This window comes from Poecilia mexicana, unplaced genomic scaffold, assembly GCF_051168715.1.
Source record: "Poecilia mexicana isolate PSO_F unplaced genomic scaffold, ASM5116871v1 scaffold_15, whole genome shotgun sequence".
NCBI lineage: Eukaryota > Metazoa > Chordata > Actinopteri > Cyprinodontiformes > Poeciliidae > Poecilia > Poecilia mexicana.
The window spans coordinates 25,027,675-25,044,500 of NW_028263384.1; the positions used below are offsets into that span (position 1 = coordinate 25,027,675).

The following is a 16,826-nucleotide window of genomic DNA, read 5'->3' on the forward strand; positions in this document are numbered from 1 at the left end:
AAAACCCTAGAAATGATAAACTTTTATTTCCATGCAGCCAATGAACCTTTAAAAAGATATTCAAGTTAAAAACTGAAAACAAAACTCACAAGATTTAGATAAAGTTTTTGTTGAGTGGCAGAAGAGAAAGACCGGCAGGCCAGACATGTTTTGGATTCCTCTCCTTTTATTGAGGAGCTTTTCAAAGATGGCAGCTCTCTAAAAAGCACAACATACATAATAATGTTCCCTGATTGTTAAGACTTCAGCTTAACGATCAAATATTAACTCTCAAAATGTAAAGATTGTCTTGAAATGCTCTGGAAATGATCAAGAACAAACTGGAACCAGACAACTAAACAGGTACATTTAAAAAAAAAAAAGCATTTTATGAAGCAATGCACCGACTGAGGTAGTAATAAAGATGTTTATTACACTGTTTGTTTTTCTATTGTTTTAATAATTACTGAGAGCAATGCAGAATCCATAGAGATCCTGGAAATTTGATCCAGTTAATTTTGACACATTATAAACAGTTAATACTGCAGGAAAGATGTTTGTTTTTTCAATGATTTTTTTTTTTTTTGGAAAAGTAAGACTGAAGACATGTAGGTCAGCTGCAGTTTGAGTGTCTGCCTGATGTCGGATGAAACACGGCAGAGGAAATAAAGCTGCAACTAATGCATCCCAGCTGAAACCCAAAACTGCTGAGAAAGTTAAACACAAAGATGTTAGTTCTTCACTACATCCAGGCTCTAAATATCCTTATTGATAAGGTGCAAACTCTCAAGTGTCTTCAGTATTTTATTTTTTGTTTTGTTTTAATGAGGCAGATTTAGCTTTTTTTTAGACTACCTTCCAGCCTTCATGTCATATCCAACAAAAACACATTTTGTCATCCAGCCGGTCGGTCTAAGACGAGGCATGGGAATCGTGCACAAACCTTAAAGGGGCAGCATTATGTATTTTCCAGGCACATGGTGCCATTTTATAGCACAATTATGTAACTACGTGACCTCCAGTTCTTATAAAAATGCTACAGCTACAGCCCTGGTAAAAATGAAGAGCCCACTGCACTGAACCCCATTGAAAACCTCCTGGTTATTCCAATAATAATGATTTCTGAACTCTTCCTAAGTTAAAACATTAGTATTGTTGTTTCTAAATTAACATGAACTTGTTTTCTTTGCGTTATTTGATGTCTGGAATCACTTCATGTTTTTCATAATTTCTGCAAGTAAATACAAAATTTTTGCTTGGAATTTCACACACATGTCAGAAGTTCATAGAATAAAAGAACAATGTTCATTTTACTCAAACATATACCTATAAAAAGTAAAAGCAGAGAAACTGATCATTTTGAAGCGGTCTATCAATTTTTTTTCCAGAGCTGTATGTCAAACAGGACTTGGATGAAATGTAGGGCCTTTAAATTGGGCCTCTGTCTCTTTAAAAACTCCTGCTCTTTCTGACGCACCACCTTCAGAACGTCATCACAACATGGCTCCTCCATTAAGCCTTTAATAACGTTTTTTTTAAACTGAAGAAGCTCATATAATGAGCTCAGAAGATGAAGTTACACTGGATGTTTGCTAATTGCTGCTGGATAGTCTGAAGGAACTGAGTGGGGGAGGACCTGCGCCTCGAAGGCAGGGCTAGGTCCGCCCAGATGTTTTGTACAACTGAATGGTTGCCATGGAGATTAAAGGATTTCTCAAACATGCATGAAAAAATCAAGGCAACACTCCAGGCATGTTTTTTATTGGAGAAACACATTATAACATGGCGTAAAGCTCAAAAAGTCTTTAACATAATACTGCCCCTTTAAAAATAGCTAATTAAAACTCAAAACATCCTTGATGTCAGAGAGAAATGTAATGCATCACTGCCCCTCCCTCACCTGTTGCTGTATGCAGAAACATTTGGGAGTGACTAGTGCTTTCTCCATCTGAAGCACATAACAGTGTACTACCACTTGCTTCTGAGCACTGCAGATCAGCTGGCTGAAAAGGTAAATACTCTCTCTTGTTTACAATAATAAAAACAAACAAATGCAGCTTTCTGCACCTCCCATTAATGTAGCGTTTTTAAAAAATATTTTTTAGAGAAAAAGCCAATTAAGAGTAAATACCACACCTAATTAACCAGATATCTTTTGTTCAAAAAATAAAAATAAAATAAAATATAGATTCTGACCAGTCTTATTTCTAATACTTTCATTTTTACTTTCACTTTTTGGTGTCTAATTTTTAGGGATTACTTTTGTAGTAATCACATTATCTTATCACATATTATTCGGCTTATATTATACTGTCCAAACATGGTGAAAGTTTTGACATTTTTTATAAAAGTTACATACTGCAGCTTTGAATTTAAACAAAGCATGTGATGTAGTCCAATCATCTTGTCCACAGGTGTCGGGTTGATTAACTCATAGCTAAATATTAGCTCAGCAGCTCATTGCAAAGCTAAATCTTCAAGCATTTTCTGTTCTTAAGAGTAGCTGTTTAAAGAAATCTGCAGATTAATTTCCATGTCTGAAAACAAGCACTTCTTTAGACACATTGCTATTATTTTTAAAACAACTGTATTTTTGTTTTGTTACAGAGAAGCGGTGCTATTTTCAGCCGCCTCTATCACATCGTGTGAATCTCATGCCGGCCCATGCCTAGTTGAGACCTGAAGAGATCCGGACACCGCAGCAGCGACTTATTTTCATCCACAGGTCCAAAATAAAAAAACAAAATTGGCACAAACATAAATGTGGTGTACACAAGTGTCCTGCAGAGGGCGCACTCTACTTTGTACTGAGCAGATCAAAGCAGGTCTCACTGCATCCCACTCTGTGATGATGTTTAAGTCTCTCCGTAACACGCTGCAGCTCCAAACAGTTCATGCTACTGAGCGAGACAGAAAAACAAGGCCATTAAAACCTGAAGCTGCAGATTTAAAACCAAAGCAGTTCTGGCAGAGATTAGTTTTTTTTTTTAATGTCCACAAGATCTCTGTAGGCCACTAGAAACTTACATGCATGATGAAGCTTTTCTATGAAACCCCTTGATGCGAGGAAAATAACATGAAAAGCAAAACACTGTACCTTTAAGAAATCAACAAATTATGAGGATCTAAAGCTTTTTTTTGTTTTTAGTCAGCTCAGCTGCACTGTAGATGCATACTCTGTTAATAAGAGGAGAAAAAAAAGCATACAATCCCTTTCAGTACAATGTTATGACATTCACTGTCCAGATTAAGTGTAATGTATATTTGATTTCTGTACTCCTATTTTGTTTTTTTAATGTAAATTAAGATTTTTCAGTCGCACACATGATCTCTGTAGGCCACTTTCTTAGGATAGAGCACTTAATGGAAGTTTGCAGTCGTCCTACTAGCTGGGATCTGATGATTTGTTGAGTTCGACTTTTACTCCCTTTTCTCCTGCACCTGCACACAAGAGGAGCCATCAGAGGTAAGTCCAGGAAAACAATGAAGCAACAGGAGCCAAAAAGTAGTGAATCCTACCTGTTAAGTACTTTTCTTTAGCTCTGGCTCGCTCGTCTGCATCGAAATACCAGACGGTGATGGCATACCTGCAGAGAGACGGGGAGGAAACGAGGTGAGCCACAACATTAAAGCCACCGAGAGCAGAGTGCAGAGTCTCAGGCCGACCTTGTAGAGAAAGCGGGCTGGACCTCGTGGGGGTTTCGCCTGTCTGACCAGAAGAGGAGCAGCCGGTCAAATTTTGGCTCTATATCAGCGAACTGGGCCTTTCCTTCAGGGAAGATTCGCAGCAGGCCGCCGTGTTCCTGAGAGCAGAGGAGCATCGACATTAGACACAGCTTGGAATAAAACACCAACATGGCTCCCTAAATCACAAGTTACTGTAGAACATCCACATTGGACAAAAAGCAATTCGAATTGTGACACGTTTCCCTTCCACTCAACTTGATAATGATAATGATTGTTACTATATTATCAATAATAATAAATAGTAAAATAAAAATAAATTTATGAAATAAAAAGAAATAATGGATTACTAATACAATCGTAAGTCATCTCTGTCAACAGTTTTCTGCCAGTTTTTCCTTCCACTCAACTTTTCCCGAGCTGCTTCTTGCAATGACCATTTTGTCGCTCAGGTTTCAATGACGATGCTGAAAATCTCTCCAGTCAGCATTTTTTCCCATGAAGAAAAACTGGATTTTCTTTTCTGTTTTTGGAAACATAACCGTTTTCATTTTCTCTAAGACACAATTATTAACAAATAAATCATGAATGTATCAGTCTCTGGATGTAATGAGTTCACTTTTGGAAGTAAATAACAGAAACTAACTTTGACAATTTTTTTAACCTACTTGTACCTGTAGGAGGTTATTAATGGACAGTCAGCCATCTAAACCAGATCAAAGAGGAGCGAGAACGTTAAAGGCAGAGCAATGCAAGGCTCGGAGAAAAGCCCAGGATAGGAAGCCGCAGCAGGGGACAGCTTTCCTGTGGAGGGATAGCAAGAATAACCCACAGGAAAACTGCTCTGGCTGGATAAAGGACCTGGAGAGTGAAAGAGCAGATTGCTGCAAGCCTGCTGCTTAAATTTTCAACTTTGCTGATATGATAGGACCTTCTCTTCACACGCAAACCTTACGTGCTGAAAGCGCTCACACCCTTCAGTGCGCATGTAATGTTATTCCCATTTGAAGCGTGTTGAATAGGGGGAATACCGGTGGTGTGACTACAGCGAATTAATCAGCGACACTGGAATCTCAAAAAAGAAAACCAAAGTTTAACACCTGTTTGACCTGCACATAACGTGTGGGTTAAAGGTCATGCAGTATAATTGCCATCATGTGCACAGATATTTTTCTTGTTCCGTTTCAAAATAATACATCTATCTTCTCAAAGCTAATACTTACAATCAGATAAAAGCTGAGATGTTTGGTGATAGCAACACAGTAAAATCTGCCAAAGTAAAATCCTGACACCCTCATGACATCTGAGAGAAGTTTTCACAAGAGGAAGTCACGTGCCACCGCTGTAGAAACCAGTAGAGCTGTTTATCTTTTGCATCAAGGTTTACAGTAAATCAGGGCTCATTCTGAAAAACAGGGCCTTTATTCACCACTTTACCGGCGGTTAATCATGTGAACGTAAACATGCAGAACCAGAACCAAGCTAACATCTCCATATGACAACAAACAAAAGAAAAACACTACATTTTCTACTGGGAAAGTTTGGGATAGTCCGGAAAAATCATACAGTTAATAACATCTGAAACTGAGGACAGCATTTTGATTTAGAAGCTTTTACTCTGATACTCCTTAAGAAAATCCAGTGAAACCAAAAACCTTCAGACATCTCCAATAAAGACCTGAGACTGGGGGAGAAGTTCATTCTTCCAGCAGGACAATGACCCGAAATATTCACTCAGAGCTTCATTAGGTTAATTTAAATTAAAGCATATCCATGTGTTAGAGTGGCCTAGTCAAAGCCCACAGCTAAATATAACTGGAAATCTTTGGTAAGAGATTCCCAGACTCTCTCAATCCAGTTTGACTGACCTTTAACAATGTTTCAAAAACAAATGGACAAATATAGTATAAATTATTTTATATTAAAAATTATGAGGAATTAGCACTCTGTATTAATTAAAAAAAATACTTTCCCACTCAAATATTTTGATTTGGCTAAAAATGGGTTTGGTAGTGGCACAGAAAAGTCCAAGTTAAATCTCAGCTTGTTGTTCTCCAATGTTTCTTTTAAAAACATTTTTTTTAATGCCGTTTGGTCCAGTGTGAGTTAAATTCTTGTTACTATCTTGAGACCGTTTTTAACTTTTTATGTCCATTCCTTGATTGGTCTTGTTTTTGTGCAGCACTTTTGGCAAACTTCTGTTTTTAAATGCGCTTTATAAATGATAATTTATAATATTGGACAAAAAATAAGTTTGCTGCACAGAATCAGGCTGTTTAACAAACGTGGTCTTGGCTAATAAGCAGCTGATGAGAAACCAGATTGCAGTTATTCACGTAACCATCTGTGATCTAGAGCAAAGTTCATCTAAAAGTCAGAGGATGCAAGCATCTGTTAGCTACTTTTACATTTAGTGATTTGACCCCAAAATAGGCCACATCACTTGTTTGCTGTTGAAGGTGCATAGGTCAAAACAGAATGCTGACGCATCCAGAAGGAAAGCTATGTGAAACTCACAATCACAAAGTCAAAACAAAGAGGTAAAAGTTGGGTTAAAACAAGTCAGCCTGGACAAAAAACACAAAAACACAACAACTTGTAGGCTAATCATAAAAGTAGTGTTGAATAAGCAGCTTATATAAAGAAAATTGATGAATATATGACCAGCGATGGTAAAAACTATCGTCCAAAGTCAAAAAGCTGTTTTGGGTTAAAGGTCGGGCTTATAAAGAGATCAGGAAACTGATTTGTGCGCATAAGTCATGCAGATTTGAAACTACTGTTGATAATTTAACAAAGATATGTGAACTATTACACCCAAGAATAAATATTCTGGGTTTCCCCCAGGGTATCATAAGCCTGGCGGGCCACCAGGTTTTACTTGCACCCCCACCAGGCTAAGCATTGCTTATTTAAGTTTTTCTTAATGTTTGCATTTTTAAGACTTTATCGTTGGTGTTGAGGTGTTAGTCTTCCAATAACCCATAATCATGAAGTGATATTTTCAAATTTCCTGTCAATTTTAAACATTTTTAACTCAAAAACACCACTGGCTGCTGAATGGATGACTGCTGAGCGCCCCAACCACCGGGCTCAGCAAGTTTACTGGGGAAAACCTTGGATATTTGATACATTTTTAAAATTCCTAAACCGGCCATGTTGAAACTAATCTGGATTACGGTCAAACAGTACTGGTAGAGACCTTTATCTTTGAAAATATGCTAAAATATTATCTGTCTGTTAAACATTTATGGATAAAAAGGACGGATGTTTCATGGCTGCAACATTTTTACGTCTTTTGACACGTTGCATGGTATAATGAAGAACAATTGCAAAGATATCCAAGGCTCTTTAAGCCAAAAAGCTTACAATCTATTACATCAGTAAATATTTATTTATTATTTTTCCACTAATCTGGCTAAATCCTGACCAACGGTGACATATTCCTGCGTCATCTGTGTTTGGAGTCGATCCCAATTCTTGCAACAACCGATCAGTGTCTTCTCCCATTGTATTGGAAAACACTCAGAATATCAATAAACATATCAATAAACCGAGCCTTCATCTTGAGGATGTTTTGATATCACTCTTTATTTGTGGACAGAGCAGAGCTGGCCTGAAGCAACCCCTCACTGATTGTATCACTGTTTTCTGTTTCTGTTTTTTCCCGTATACATGGCAACGCTCGTCAGCCTGGACGCACTAGCAGGCTGGTGGCTGAAGTCTCTTCATCAGACGGGTGGGTTTACGCCAAATCCCTTTCACCTGGTACCGTTCTGAATGTTAGTGGAAGTGGTGAAGATCAGCCTCATCCATCAACAGCTGGTTACCACGGCGACTGAATGATTTGCAATGATTCGTAGGCACAACTTCCTCCTGCTAAGGCGTCAATAAATTTGCTCTGACCTCCTAAGTCCGAAGAACATTCCCATGGACAAATTCACTTTTAGGCATCCTGAAGACCTTCTTTCATCATTATCACATCTTTTAGTGGCAATATTAAGAAATAAAAGAATAGTATGTTTCTTTATAGGGCTGGAAATAACCGTTATTTCAGTATATGATTAATCAGATAAAAAAAATCCTGGAATTTTCTACAGATTTTTCACTTAACCACTTAATGTTTTATGAAATATTAGAAATACATTAAAAGATGCAAATAATTTTTTTTAATTATAAAATAGACATTTTATTTCCTAGAATGAAGTAACATAGCCGACCTTTATTTAGTTTTTCTATTTGTAGAGAAAGGTGTTTTTGTCTCGAGTACAAAATGTACAGTTTTAACTTAATTCTGTCCGAACGGGGTTTTTTCAGCAATCTGTATTTTTTAAATCCATATATTCTAATCAGCAATTAAATGATAACTAAATTACATAATTATTTTTAATAACTGATTAATTATTATTAATTGTTTCAGCCCTATTTTTTGGTCTTGACTTGACTGAGGCATTTTAAGACGATTTTAGATGGCTGGTGTGGTTATACAGCATGAATTAAAGTGTAGCCAAACTAATTTCATGTAGAAGAGTGTGATTTTATAAAGTAAAAACATATTTAACTCAATCTGCACCAAAAATTCCAGAAAACAATACAAATCTACTCTTAAACACATTTATGTGAATATTTAAGGAAAACAAACAAATATTAGTCTCTAGAAGATTTCAAACTAAACCCTGCTTTTTATCCAAGCACACATCAAACCCACCAGAATCTCTTGTTTGCAAACAACACAGTAAATCCGCCATCTTGGATTAAAGGTGCCATTTTATTTTTTTTAGGGATTTTGCATTCTTCAAAAATAAACATCTTCCGTCTTATTTTAATTATAGAATATTAAAATTCTGACATTATTCTACAAGTATATAAACCAAACACTTTGCAAACTCTCTAGAAAAAACCCTGATGGAGCGTTTTCTCATACCTTGGCATTCCAATCTCTATTAAGGTAATATATGCATGTAACACAGCGTCCATCACCGTTGGGGTTATCCACATGACGCACATAACCTGTTCCGTTCCCAGGGTAACAGGCCACCATTGCCTGAAGAGAGAGTGATAGAAAAATGTGATTAGTACAAACAGAGCACCAGGGAAACCAGCAGTCACCTGCCTTCAAAATTAATGAACATAAAGGTGGAAAGTCAAGGCAAAAAGTATTCAAGTGAGAGTAAAACTCAAGTCAGCATGTTCAAACTCTGAAAGAAGAAAATCTACTTTTTCTTTTTTTTTTGTTAATTTTTCCTCACCTGAAGATGAAGACAAGCACAGGCCACATTTACCCAGCTGCCCCATAATAATCTTTTGAAACATTTGAGAAAATAAACCAAGGATATCGTCCTGCATGACTTCCCTTTGCCCTTTCCTGCTGTAGTAAGACTTCTATGATCTGCTTGGGAGTTGGCAGTGAAAGCCATGAGTTCTTGTATATTTCTTAGAATAAACAGCATGCTGAATCCTGGCTCTGGTAAAGTACAAAAATACCCCGCAGGAAAACGAAAAAGCACAAGTAATAACTTGAACAGTCCCGGACTAACAGGAAAATAAAATACATTTATTTAAATATTTTTAAACTGTGAAAAACAAAAAGCTTCCATAAGGAAATGAAGTAGAAAATAAAAGTGAATAAAGTTGCATTAAAAGGATGTGAGCAGTGATTCTTAAACATTTTATCACCAGAGAATATAAGATTTCCAAATAACGACATAATGGCAGACATTTTTAAAACAGTAACTCTAAAGGATTTGGGCATTTTAAGCTTTTCATGCTTTGTTAAAAATACAGATGTGGTGTTCTTTACTGGGTTGGAAGATGAAAGGTTATTTATATTCCATTTTAACTTAAAAATGTAAATGTTTAAGTTTGATATGGGCAAATTAACCCATAATAAGCTGGACCTCATAATCCAAAATGGCTGCCTTTAATCGAAACAATAGTTTTATGTGAAATTTTGACAATTTTGAGCGCATTAAATCTTTCATTCAAGGCACTAAGCAACCTCTTCAAAGAATACGTTTCCTACAGTGTTGATAAAAGATGCAGAAAAATATATTTTTACTAGTTTATAAAGTATATTTAACTAAAATGAAATTCCGTTTTTCAAAGTTGGAGCTCGATATTATTCTTAGAAGTCTCAATTTCTGAGAAAATGCTAAAAGAAAATTAATGTTCATTGGTTTTTGAAAGGGTGAATTTGCATTATCATCATATTACTTGAAAACGACAATATTATTTGTTTATCGCAATAATTTCCAGTACAATTTATCATCCAGGAAAATTTGGTATCGTGACAGGACTTCAGCCAGATATATAACCACATAAACAAACAACTTTAAAAAGTGCAACAAGTAGGCAAATGCTAAAAGCAATTATAGTTTGTAAAACTAACATGAAGAGAAATTGTGTTAAGCAAGGGAATACTTTCATTATATTAACAAAAAATGGTCTCAAAATGCCAATTTTATTGATTATTCCAATTATTTCTGGGACAATTTATCGCCCAGCAAAATGTGGTATTGTGACAGGCATACGGACAGACAAAGTCACATAAGAACAACTTTTAAAAAGTGAAATGACCAGCAAAATGCTAAAAGTAATTAAGAGTTTTTAAAACTGACATGAAGACAATGGTTTTAAGCGAGGAAAAACTTTCTTTCTGCCGGCAACTGGAAAGACCCAACAGTCACTCTGCAACTTTTTCTGGCATCTCATTAACAAAAAACTAAAGGAGCAAAAATGTGAATGGTTTGGAGATTCTAAAACTGCTGTTTACCCTGACAGCAGTAGGAAGTGCATGGCTAAAGACAGCAACAGTGTCCAAGTTGAAAGTGGATCTGAGGTGACTGGTAAACGTGCACCAACACAAGCAGATTAGCCTTCATGCACTGCAGCATCAACAGTGATACGGCGGGCAAAAGACAAGTCGGGCCACATTCTTCCAGGAGCTTGCATCAACATAAACCATAGCAACATTATTATAAACAGAGTAAATCTCTTCACCGTTTCTTCTTTAGTAAAAAAAAAAAAAAAAAAAAAAAGACATTATCGGTGTATTGAGCATTTGAAAGCAAAAGCAAAATGTGTGCAGAAAATGAAAGGACGAGTTGGTTTTAAAGAAGCCCTTCAGTGAGAACAAGCCAAGTCATTCACATCACACACGTGCACACGTCTTCCTCTTATTTCGCTGCGCATCTGATCGGAGATGCTTGCGTCAGTCGGCATTGTGCTCACATCTTCGGAGATGCAGGTTACCGCTGGAATGCACGATATCAGGGCCTTCAAAGCTGGAAAACAACAGATCTGCAGCATAAAGAGGAGGAGGAAGGTGGCTGCTCCAACATTTTAAAAAAAAAGAGGAGAAGAGAGGAGAGGAGGGGTGGTTCTTGGAAGAAACTACTACTGAGTGAGGCGCACGCACAGCCAACAAAAGGGCTTCCTGTGTGTAAAAGGCGATACAGTAGGCTTTCTTTTTTTGTTGTTTTTGTGAGTAAAAGAAAGGGGCAGAGAAAGAGAAAGAAGGGCACAGACAGTGAAAGCAGAGGGGTGGGTCTGCAGCTCATTGGGAGGACTGAACTGCTATAAACTTTGACTCCTGGCCTCCCTCCAGAGGGAGCAGTATTTTAATGGTTGTGCTACGTGCAGAACGTGAGGAAGGTTGGCTTATCCTCCGCTATGTCACCCCTCCCACTCCCAACTGCTGGGCTCACGCTGCAAGGCTAGAGATGGGTCAAGTGTGGATTCAGATGTGTGTGAGGGCTGTGTGTGGGCCGACTTAAGGTGAGAGACAGAGAGAGAGAGTGAGAGGGAAGAAGAGAGAGGAAGAGGGAGAGAGAAGGAGAGGGAGGGTGCGCTTCGGCGGACACAGCCTTTCACTGCATGTAAAGGGAAAGCTCATCTTTAAAACACACTTATCTGCACCAACTGGGGGTTTTGCCAGAATCTTAATTATTAATAAAAGCTCTTTTTCTTACCATATTTATTTTCTCGCTTTCTTTTCTTAAAATTAAATTTTCAAAAAGCAACTTTCATTTCAATTATCTCTTCCCCGAGTTGTACGATGGAGTATTTGGACCAGGCTATCCAAAGTTTTGTTTAATTACAACAATATTAACAGAGTAAAGTTTTGACATGCTGACATCACTGAATTACAGAAACCCAGTGAGTGCATTTCCAAAAATAACATTTTCAAAAACCAAAAATTTGATTAATCGATAACCCCGATTACTATACAACATGTATTACTATTTATTATGAACTTGCTGGGATTTTTTTATGATCAACTTTCACATCTTCACAGGAAAAAAAACAAATAGAAATGCACACAAAATATGCGTGTTCTTAATTTATTCACAGAAAATACATGACATGCTGCTATTGTGTGGATATGCCAACCTGGTATGAAGTGCTGTTAAATTCCAGTTTGCCTTTCATTTGATCTGGTCATGAGAACCTAACAAGCTGAAGCACACAGAAGAGACACATCTTAAGATCAAGTCCTTATTCAGGTAGGAGCAAAAACTTCGATAAAGGTACAAAATATAGAGGAAGGTACATTTAAAACATTAGTGTCACTATAGATGTTAAGTTCCTTAGACGGTTCAGACCAATCCTCCGTCTCAACTTGAAACCTTTGCTCTCTGCTGGATATTATTCCCTCTCCATCTCCGCCCCTGACCTTTATATCCACTTGTGCTCCCATTCTTTCAGACACTTACTCTTCCGCGTTCCACTGCGGCCCTCATTAAGCGGCTGACCTTGCTCCTCATGTTGTTTGTTTACATTCCACAACCACAGTTTCAGAGGCCAACTGGTGTTTACGTGCAGGGAATGGGAGGAACAGAGGTCACGGAACCAAGCTCCGAGGGGCCTTCAATGAGGCCAGAGCAGAGGCAAAGACCGCCATGGAGCCTCGGTGCAAACATGATCAACAATCATCAAAAAGAAATAGTGAAAGTAATAATGCAGTTTACATGATACAGATCAGAAAGTAAACAGTTCCATTTCTCCTTTTTAACTACCCGACTTTTTAGGGTTGTTTTCACACCCAATAGTCCAGTCGACTTGCTTTGATTGGGAACCGAAGTTGTAACATTTGTTACATATCCAGCTGCTATGGTTCGCTGTTCACCTCCAAGCCTGTGGTGGCGCTGCACCAAGAATCCGTGAAGGAAACGGGACGGAAACCTCTGAAGAAGACACCGAGTACAACTTCCTTTTTCGTGGAATGTAAACAAAAATGGAGTAGCGTCAGATTTCTCTGTTGTCGTTTGTAAAAATCCACAACTCATTTCTCCCTCTAGTGCTAGACTTGCGTTTACCCAAAATACCTTGCAATTTGGACCACTTTCTTCTTTTGGAGCAACCTCTGGTCCAGTTAGCATTTGAACCGCACCAGAGTTCACGTCTACCAAACCGAGAGCCACATTTTTAGGAGGACCAGAGTTCGATTCCATGGCCTCCATTAGAGTATGATTGCAAAAACAAACTATAGAGTTAAATTAAAACAAACTAAAGAGGACCGGTGAGAACGCACCTTTACTGGTCCAGAACCAAAATCTGGTTCAGGACCAGATTTTAAATTAAAAACTATAGAAAAAACACTACAGAAAAACAAGGGCAAATAAACCGATAAAGGGTTAAGCACTTCAAGGGGTGACATGTTTAAGTAGGCCGAGAACAAATATTAAATCATACAGTGCACGTAGTTGGTGAAATAGCCCTGGAGTCGTATAAAACTATAAGAGTCAAAGTGTTTAACAAAAAACAAAATTTTCCAAACTTGATTGTGCAAATCAACTTCAACCTAGAGTTTGTTCCAAAGTTAGTGACTCAATGTCAAATATAAAAACTACCAAATGAACTTAATTACCATTTTTTACTGGGACCAAACTGAAATGTGCGTTATTGAATTTAAGTCATTGTATATTACCGGATTAAACCAATTATATATTTCAGTACATAAACTCACCTCAGGAGGTAAAGTGAATACCTCCAACCTGATTACTTGTGATAAATTTAAATGTTTATTTTATAGAGAAGGCTCTTTTATAATGATTATGGTGCATCAACACAGCCATTTAAATTAATGCCTCTCTAAAATTACTTTCTCCAAATGCTAATCTGTCTATTAAACTTAAAATAAAACTGGACAGCAAATGTTTCCTGTTAATGTAACCAACGTTTTTTAATTTTAGCCGAGCAGAATCGATTGGGGAATAACTTTACTGACTCACATTTGTTATGTCTCATTAACAAACCAACATCCAAACACGACTGACCCAATCACTCCTGAGGACAACCCTTTCACCAGAGCGGTATCAGTTCATTGCCCTGCATCCACTGATGTGAGTCATGGACCGGGGTGTGGTGAAACGGAAAAGCTAAAAGGGATCTGCTCACTTCACAGCAGAGATGCTTATCCAAACACGGAGCACAAACAGTTGGGATTGAGACCATGCAGCAGGGAGGAGTGTGGGAATGAAGACGGTTCAGGTCACACGCTGGAAGACCTTGCTGTTTCATGTGACGGTGTCGCCTTAAAGGAAATTCCCATTTAAAGAAATGACCCACTTTACCCCTGTAGTGTTTACAGTTGGGTTTGAACAATAGGAGGACATATATTGGCATTACTTTTGAAATACTGCAGCAGAAATATGCTCTAAAAGCAAGTCATTGATTTACCAAACTCACAAAAGATAAGCCGATTAAGAATAAATAAAAATTAATTATGTGGTATAAACTCAATCTAACAAACAGTGTTTCCACTCTGCTTCTTGTTTAATCTAGAAAGTGTTTTAGGTGTAGTGAGAATAAATAAGACCAGCTTCTCTCCATTTTCTGAAGAAAAGCATTCCTCCACAGCACGATGCTGCCACAATCATGTTTCACAGTTTTGGTTTCATCTGAACAAATCAATTTACTCCACATCTGCTGTGTCCCTTTGAGTATGAGTTTTGTTTTCCCAACAGTGTTTTTTTTCTTGTCACTTTTTCCTAAAAGCCAGATTTGCACGGTACACAGAACTAACAGCCAAACTCTCTTGACAAAACCAAAGATTTGAAACTCTGCACCTCCTCCAGAGATACCAACAGCTTCCTGGTTCATTCTCTGATTATGACTCTCCTTGAAAACTAAAACATCAGTCATCATCCTTACTAAGGCTACACCAGTTGCGTTTCCATTGACCATACAACTGCACAATTTGACACATATATATACATTGCTCAAAAAAATAAAGGGAACACTCAAATAACACATCCTAGATCTGAATGAATGAAATATTCTCATTGAATACTTTGTTCTGTACAAAGTTGAATGTGCTGACAACAAAATCACACAAAAATCACCAATGGAAATCAAATTTATTAACCAATGGAGGCCTGGATTTGGAGCCACACACAAAATTAAAGTGAAATGTTCCCTTTATATATATATATATATATATATATATATATATATATATATATATATATATATATATATATATATATATATATTAGGGCTGAAACGATTCCTCGAATGATTCGAGTACCTCGATTACTAAAATTCCTCGAGGAAAATTTACCTGCCTCGAAGCTTCGTTAATTTATGTTTTATTAGTTAGCGCACCGTGTTCCGGCCGGGACTTCATTTGCGTTGCGCGGAGCTCTCACTTCCGCCTCTGAGTTGTTGACAAAAGCTAAGTCTCAGCGGCATAAAGTCCAATTTTCAAGATTGGCCCGTGGGGATTTTATTGATTGATGATAATGCCCGACTTTTTATCGTTTTTGGGGAACCAATAAGCATCCTTAAAATGACTGGGGGAATGCCTGGAGTACGGCAGCATTTCTCCTCCGGGGCTGCTGGTTGAAAGCGAACGGCGGGAAGAGCGCTGAGGTGAGCGGATAGCCTGAACAGGGCGGGCGGGTGAGTAGCTGATGCTTACCGTGTAAATGTAGCTTTACCGACGAACCGCACAATAAATTTCATATCCCGGTCTGCAGAAACGGGTGGCGGAGCGCATCGTACATGGCTGGTAGATGAGTTTCTGAGTGTGACCAGTGAAGGTGTCGTAAATATCCCGTATTGCTTCCCCCCGTGTTCGTCCCCCGGTCTAACGGTTCGTCAGTCCGCTGGTCTATTTCCTCCCCTCCACCCCATCTTACGTTCCTTCATTCGCCCTCTCCTCCCACTCCAGGCGGCATTTCCCGTGTTTTCAAACCCAAAGCGTGACAGGTTAGGTGGCAAGGTGAGTTTAATTAATCTATTAAACTCACTGAAGATGAATACATAAACTAAAAGCTGGATTGTAGACATTTTTTATAAGCACATTTGTGAGCCTGCCTCTTTGTTATTAAATTCAATATAATTTCAGATTTTTCTATAACTTTTCTTCTGGTTAACTTAGAAAGTGAGCTATTATTGTTACAGGTTAGTTTTCTAAACTACAAAAAAGCAACTGTTAGGGATGCTCAAATATGAAAAATTGGACTGATATTGATATCTGATAGTAACACCGGTATTATGCCAGATTTACCAATATTTCATTTTATAATTTTTTTATCCGATTACTCGATTAATCGTAAGAATAATCGATAGATTACTCGATTACTAAAATATTCGTTTACAACAGCCCTAATATATATATATATATATATATATATATATATATATATATATATATATATATATATATATATATATATATATATATATATATATATATATATATATATATCTGCTCGTTATCCACAAACGCTCCGGCCAACCAGAACCACAGACAAACTTTACAGGGAAGACAAACAGAGCCACACGCTGGGCAGCGTGTTAAGATGTAAACGCCGCATATAATTGTGCGTTCACAAAGATAAATTATTCTCACCGCTCCACAACGTGCACCTCTGAATTCGTTACAAGTTATTTCTGCGGTTCACATAGAGCTGCGCAACCAGAGCTAACGCGGCGGGTTTTAAACTCTTATCTAGAGTTCTCCAAAGGATCATAATTCCTCACTACGTTGATGTAAATATCTATACAGGTCAGCCTGTGTCCAGTTTGAGTGAAAGGAGGCGCGTGCGATCCCGCTAGGGCTGTTGTAAACGAATATTTTAGTAATCGAGTAATCTATCGATTATTCTTACGATTAATCGAGTAATCTGATAAAAAAATTCTAAAATGAAATATTG

The 16,826-nt window shown here is 37.6% G+C and overlaps 1 protein-coding gene across 2 annotated transcripts in view; it reads right to left on the bottom strand.

The window, feature by feature from the left end:
- Positions 1-148: 148 nt before the first annotated feature.
- Positions 149-16,826, bottom strand: part of egln1a (egl-9 family hypoxia-inducible factor 1a) — a 29,767-nt gene continuing 13,089 nt past the window's right edge. The window contains exons 2-5 of one of the 2 annotated variants that reach the window (XM_014997130.2): positions 8,588-8,707; positions 3,646-3,782; positions 3,499-3,566; positions 149-3,420 (exon numbers count right to left, since the gene is read on the bottom strand). In XM_014997130.2, the coding sequence (XP_014852616.1) occupies positions 3,365-3,420; positions 3,499-3,566; positions 3,646-3,782; positions 8,588-8,707 (381 nt within the window). In that variant the 3' untranslated portion in view covers positions 149-3,364. The remainder of the gene's footprint in view (positions 3,421-3,498; positions 3,567-3,645; positions 3,783-8,587; positions 8,708-16,826) is intronic. The other variant, XM_014997131.2, reaches the window with a different exon arrangement.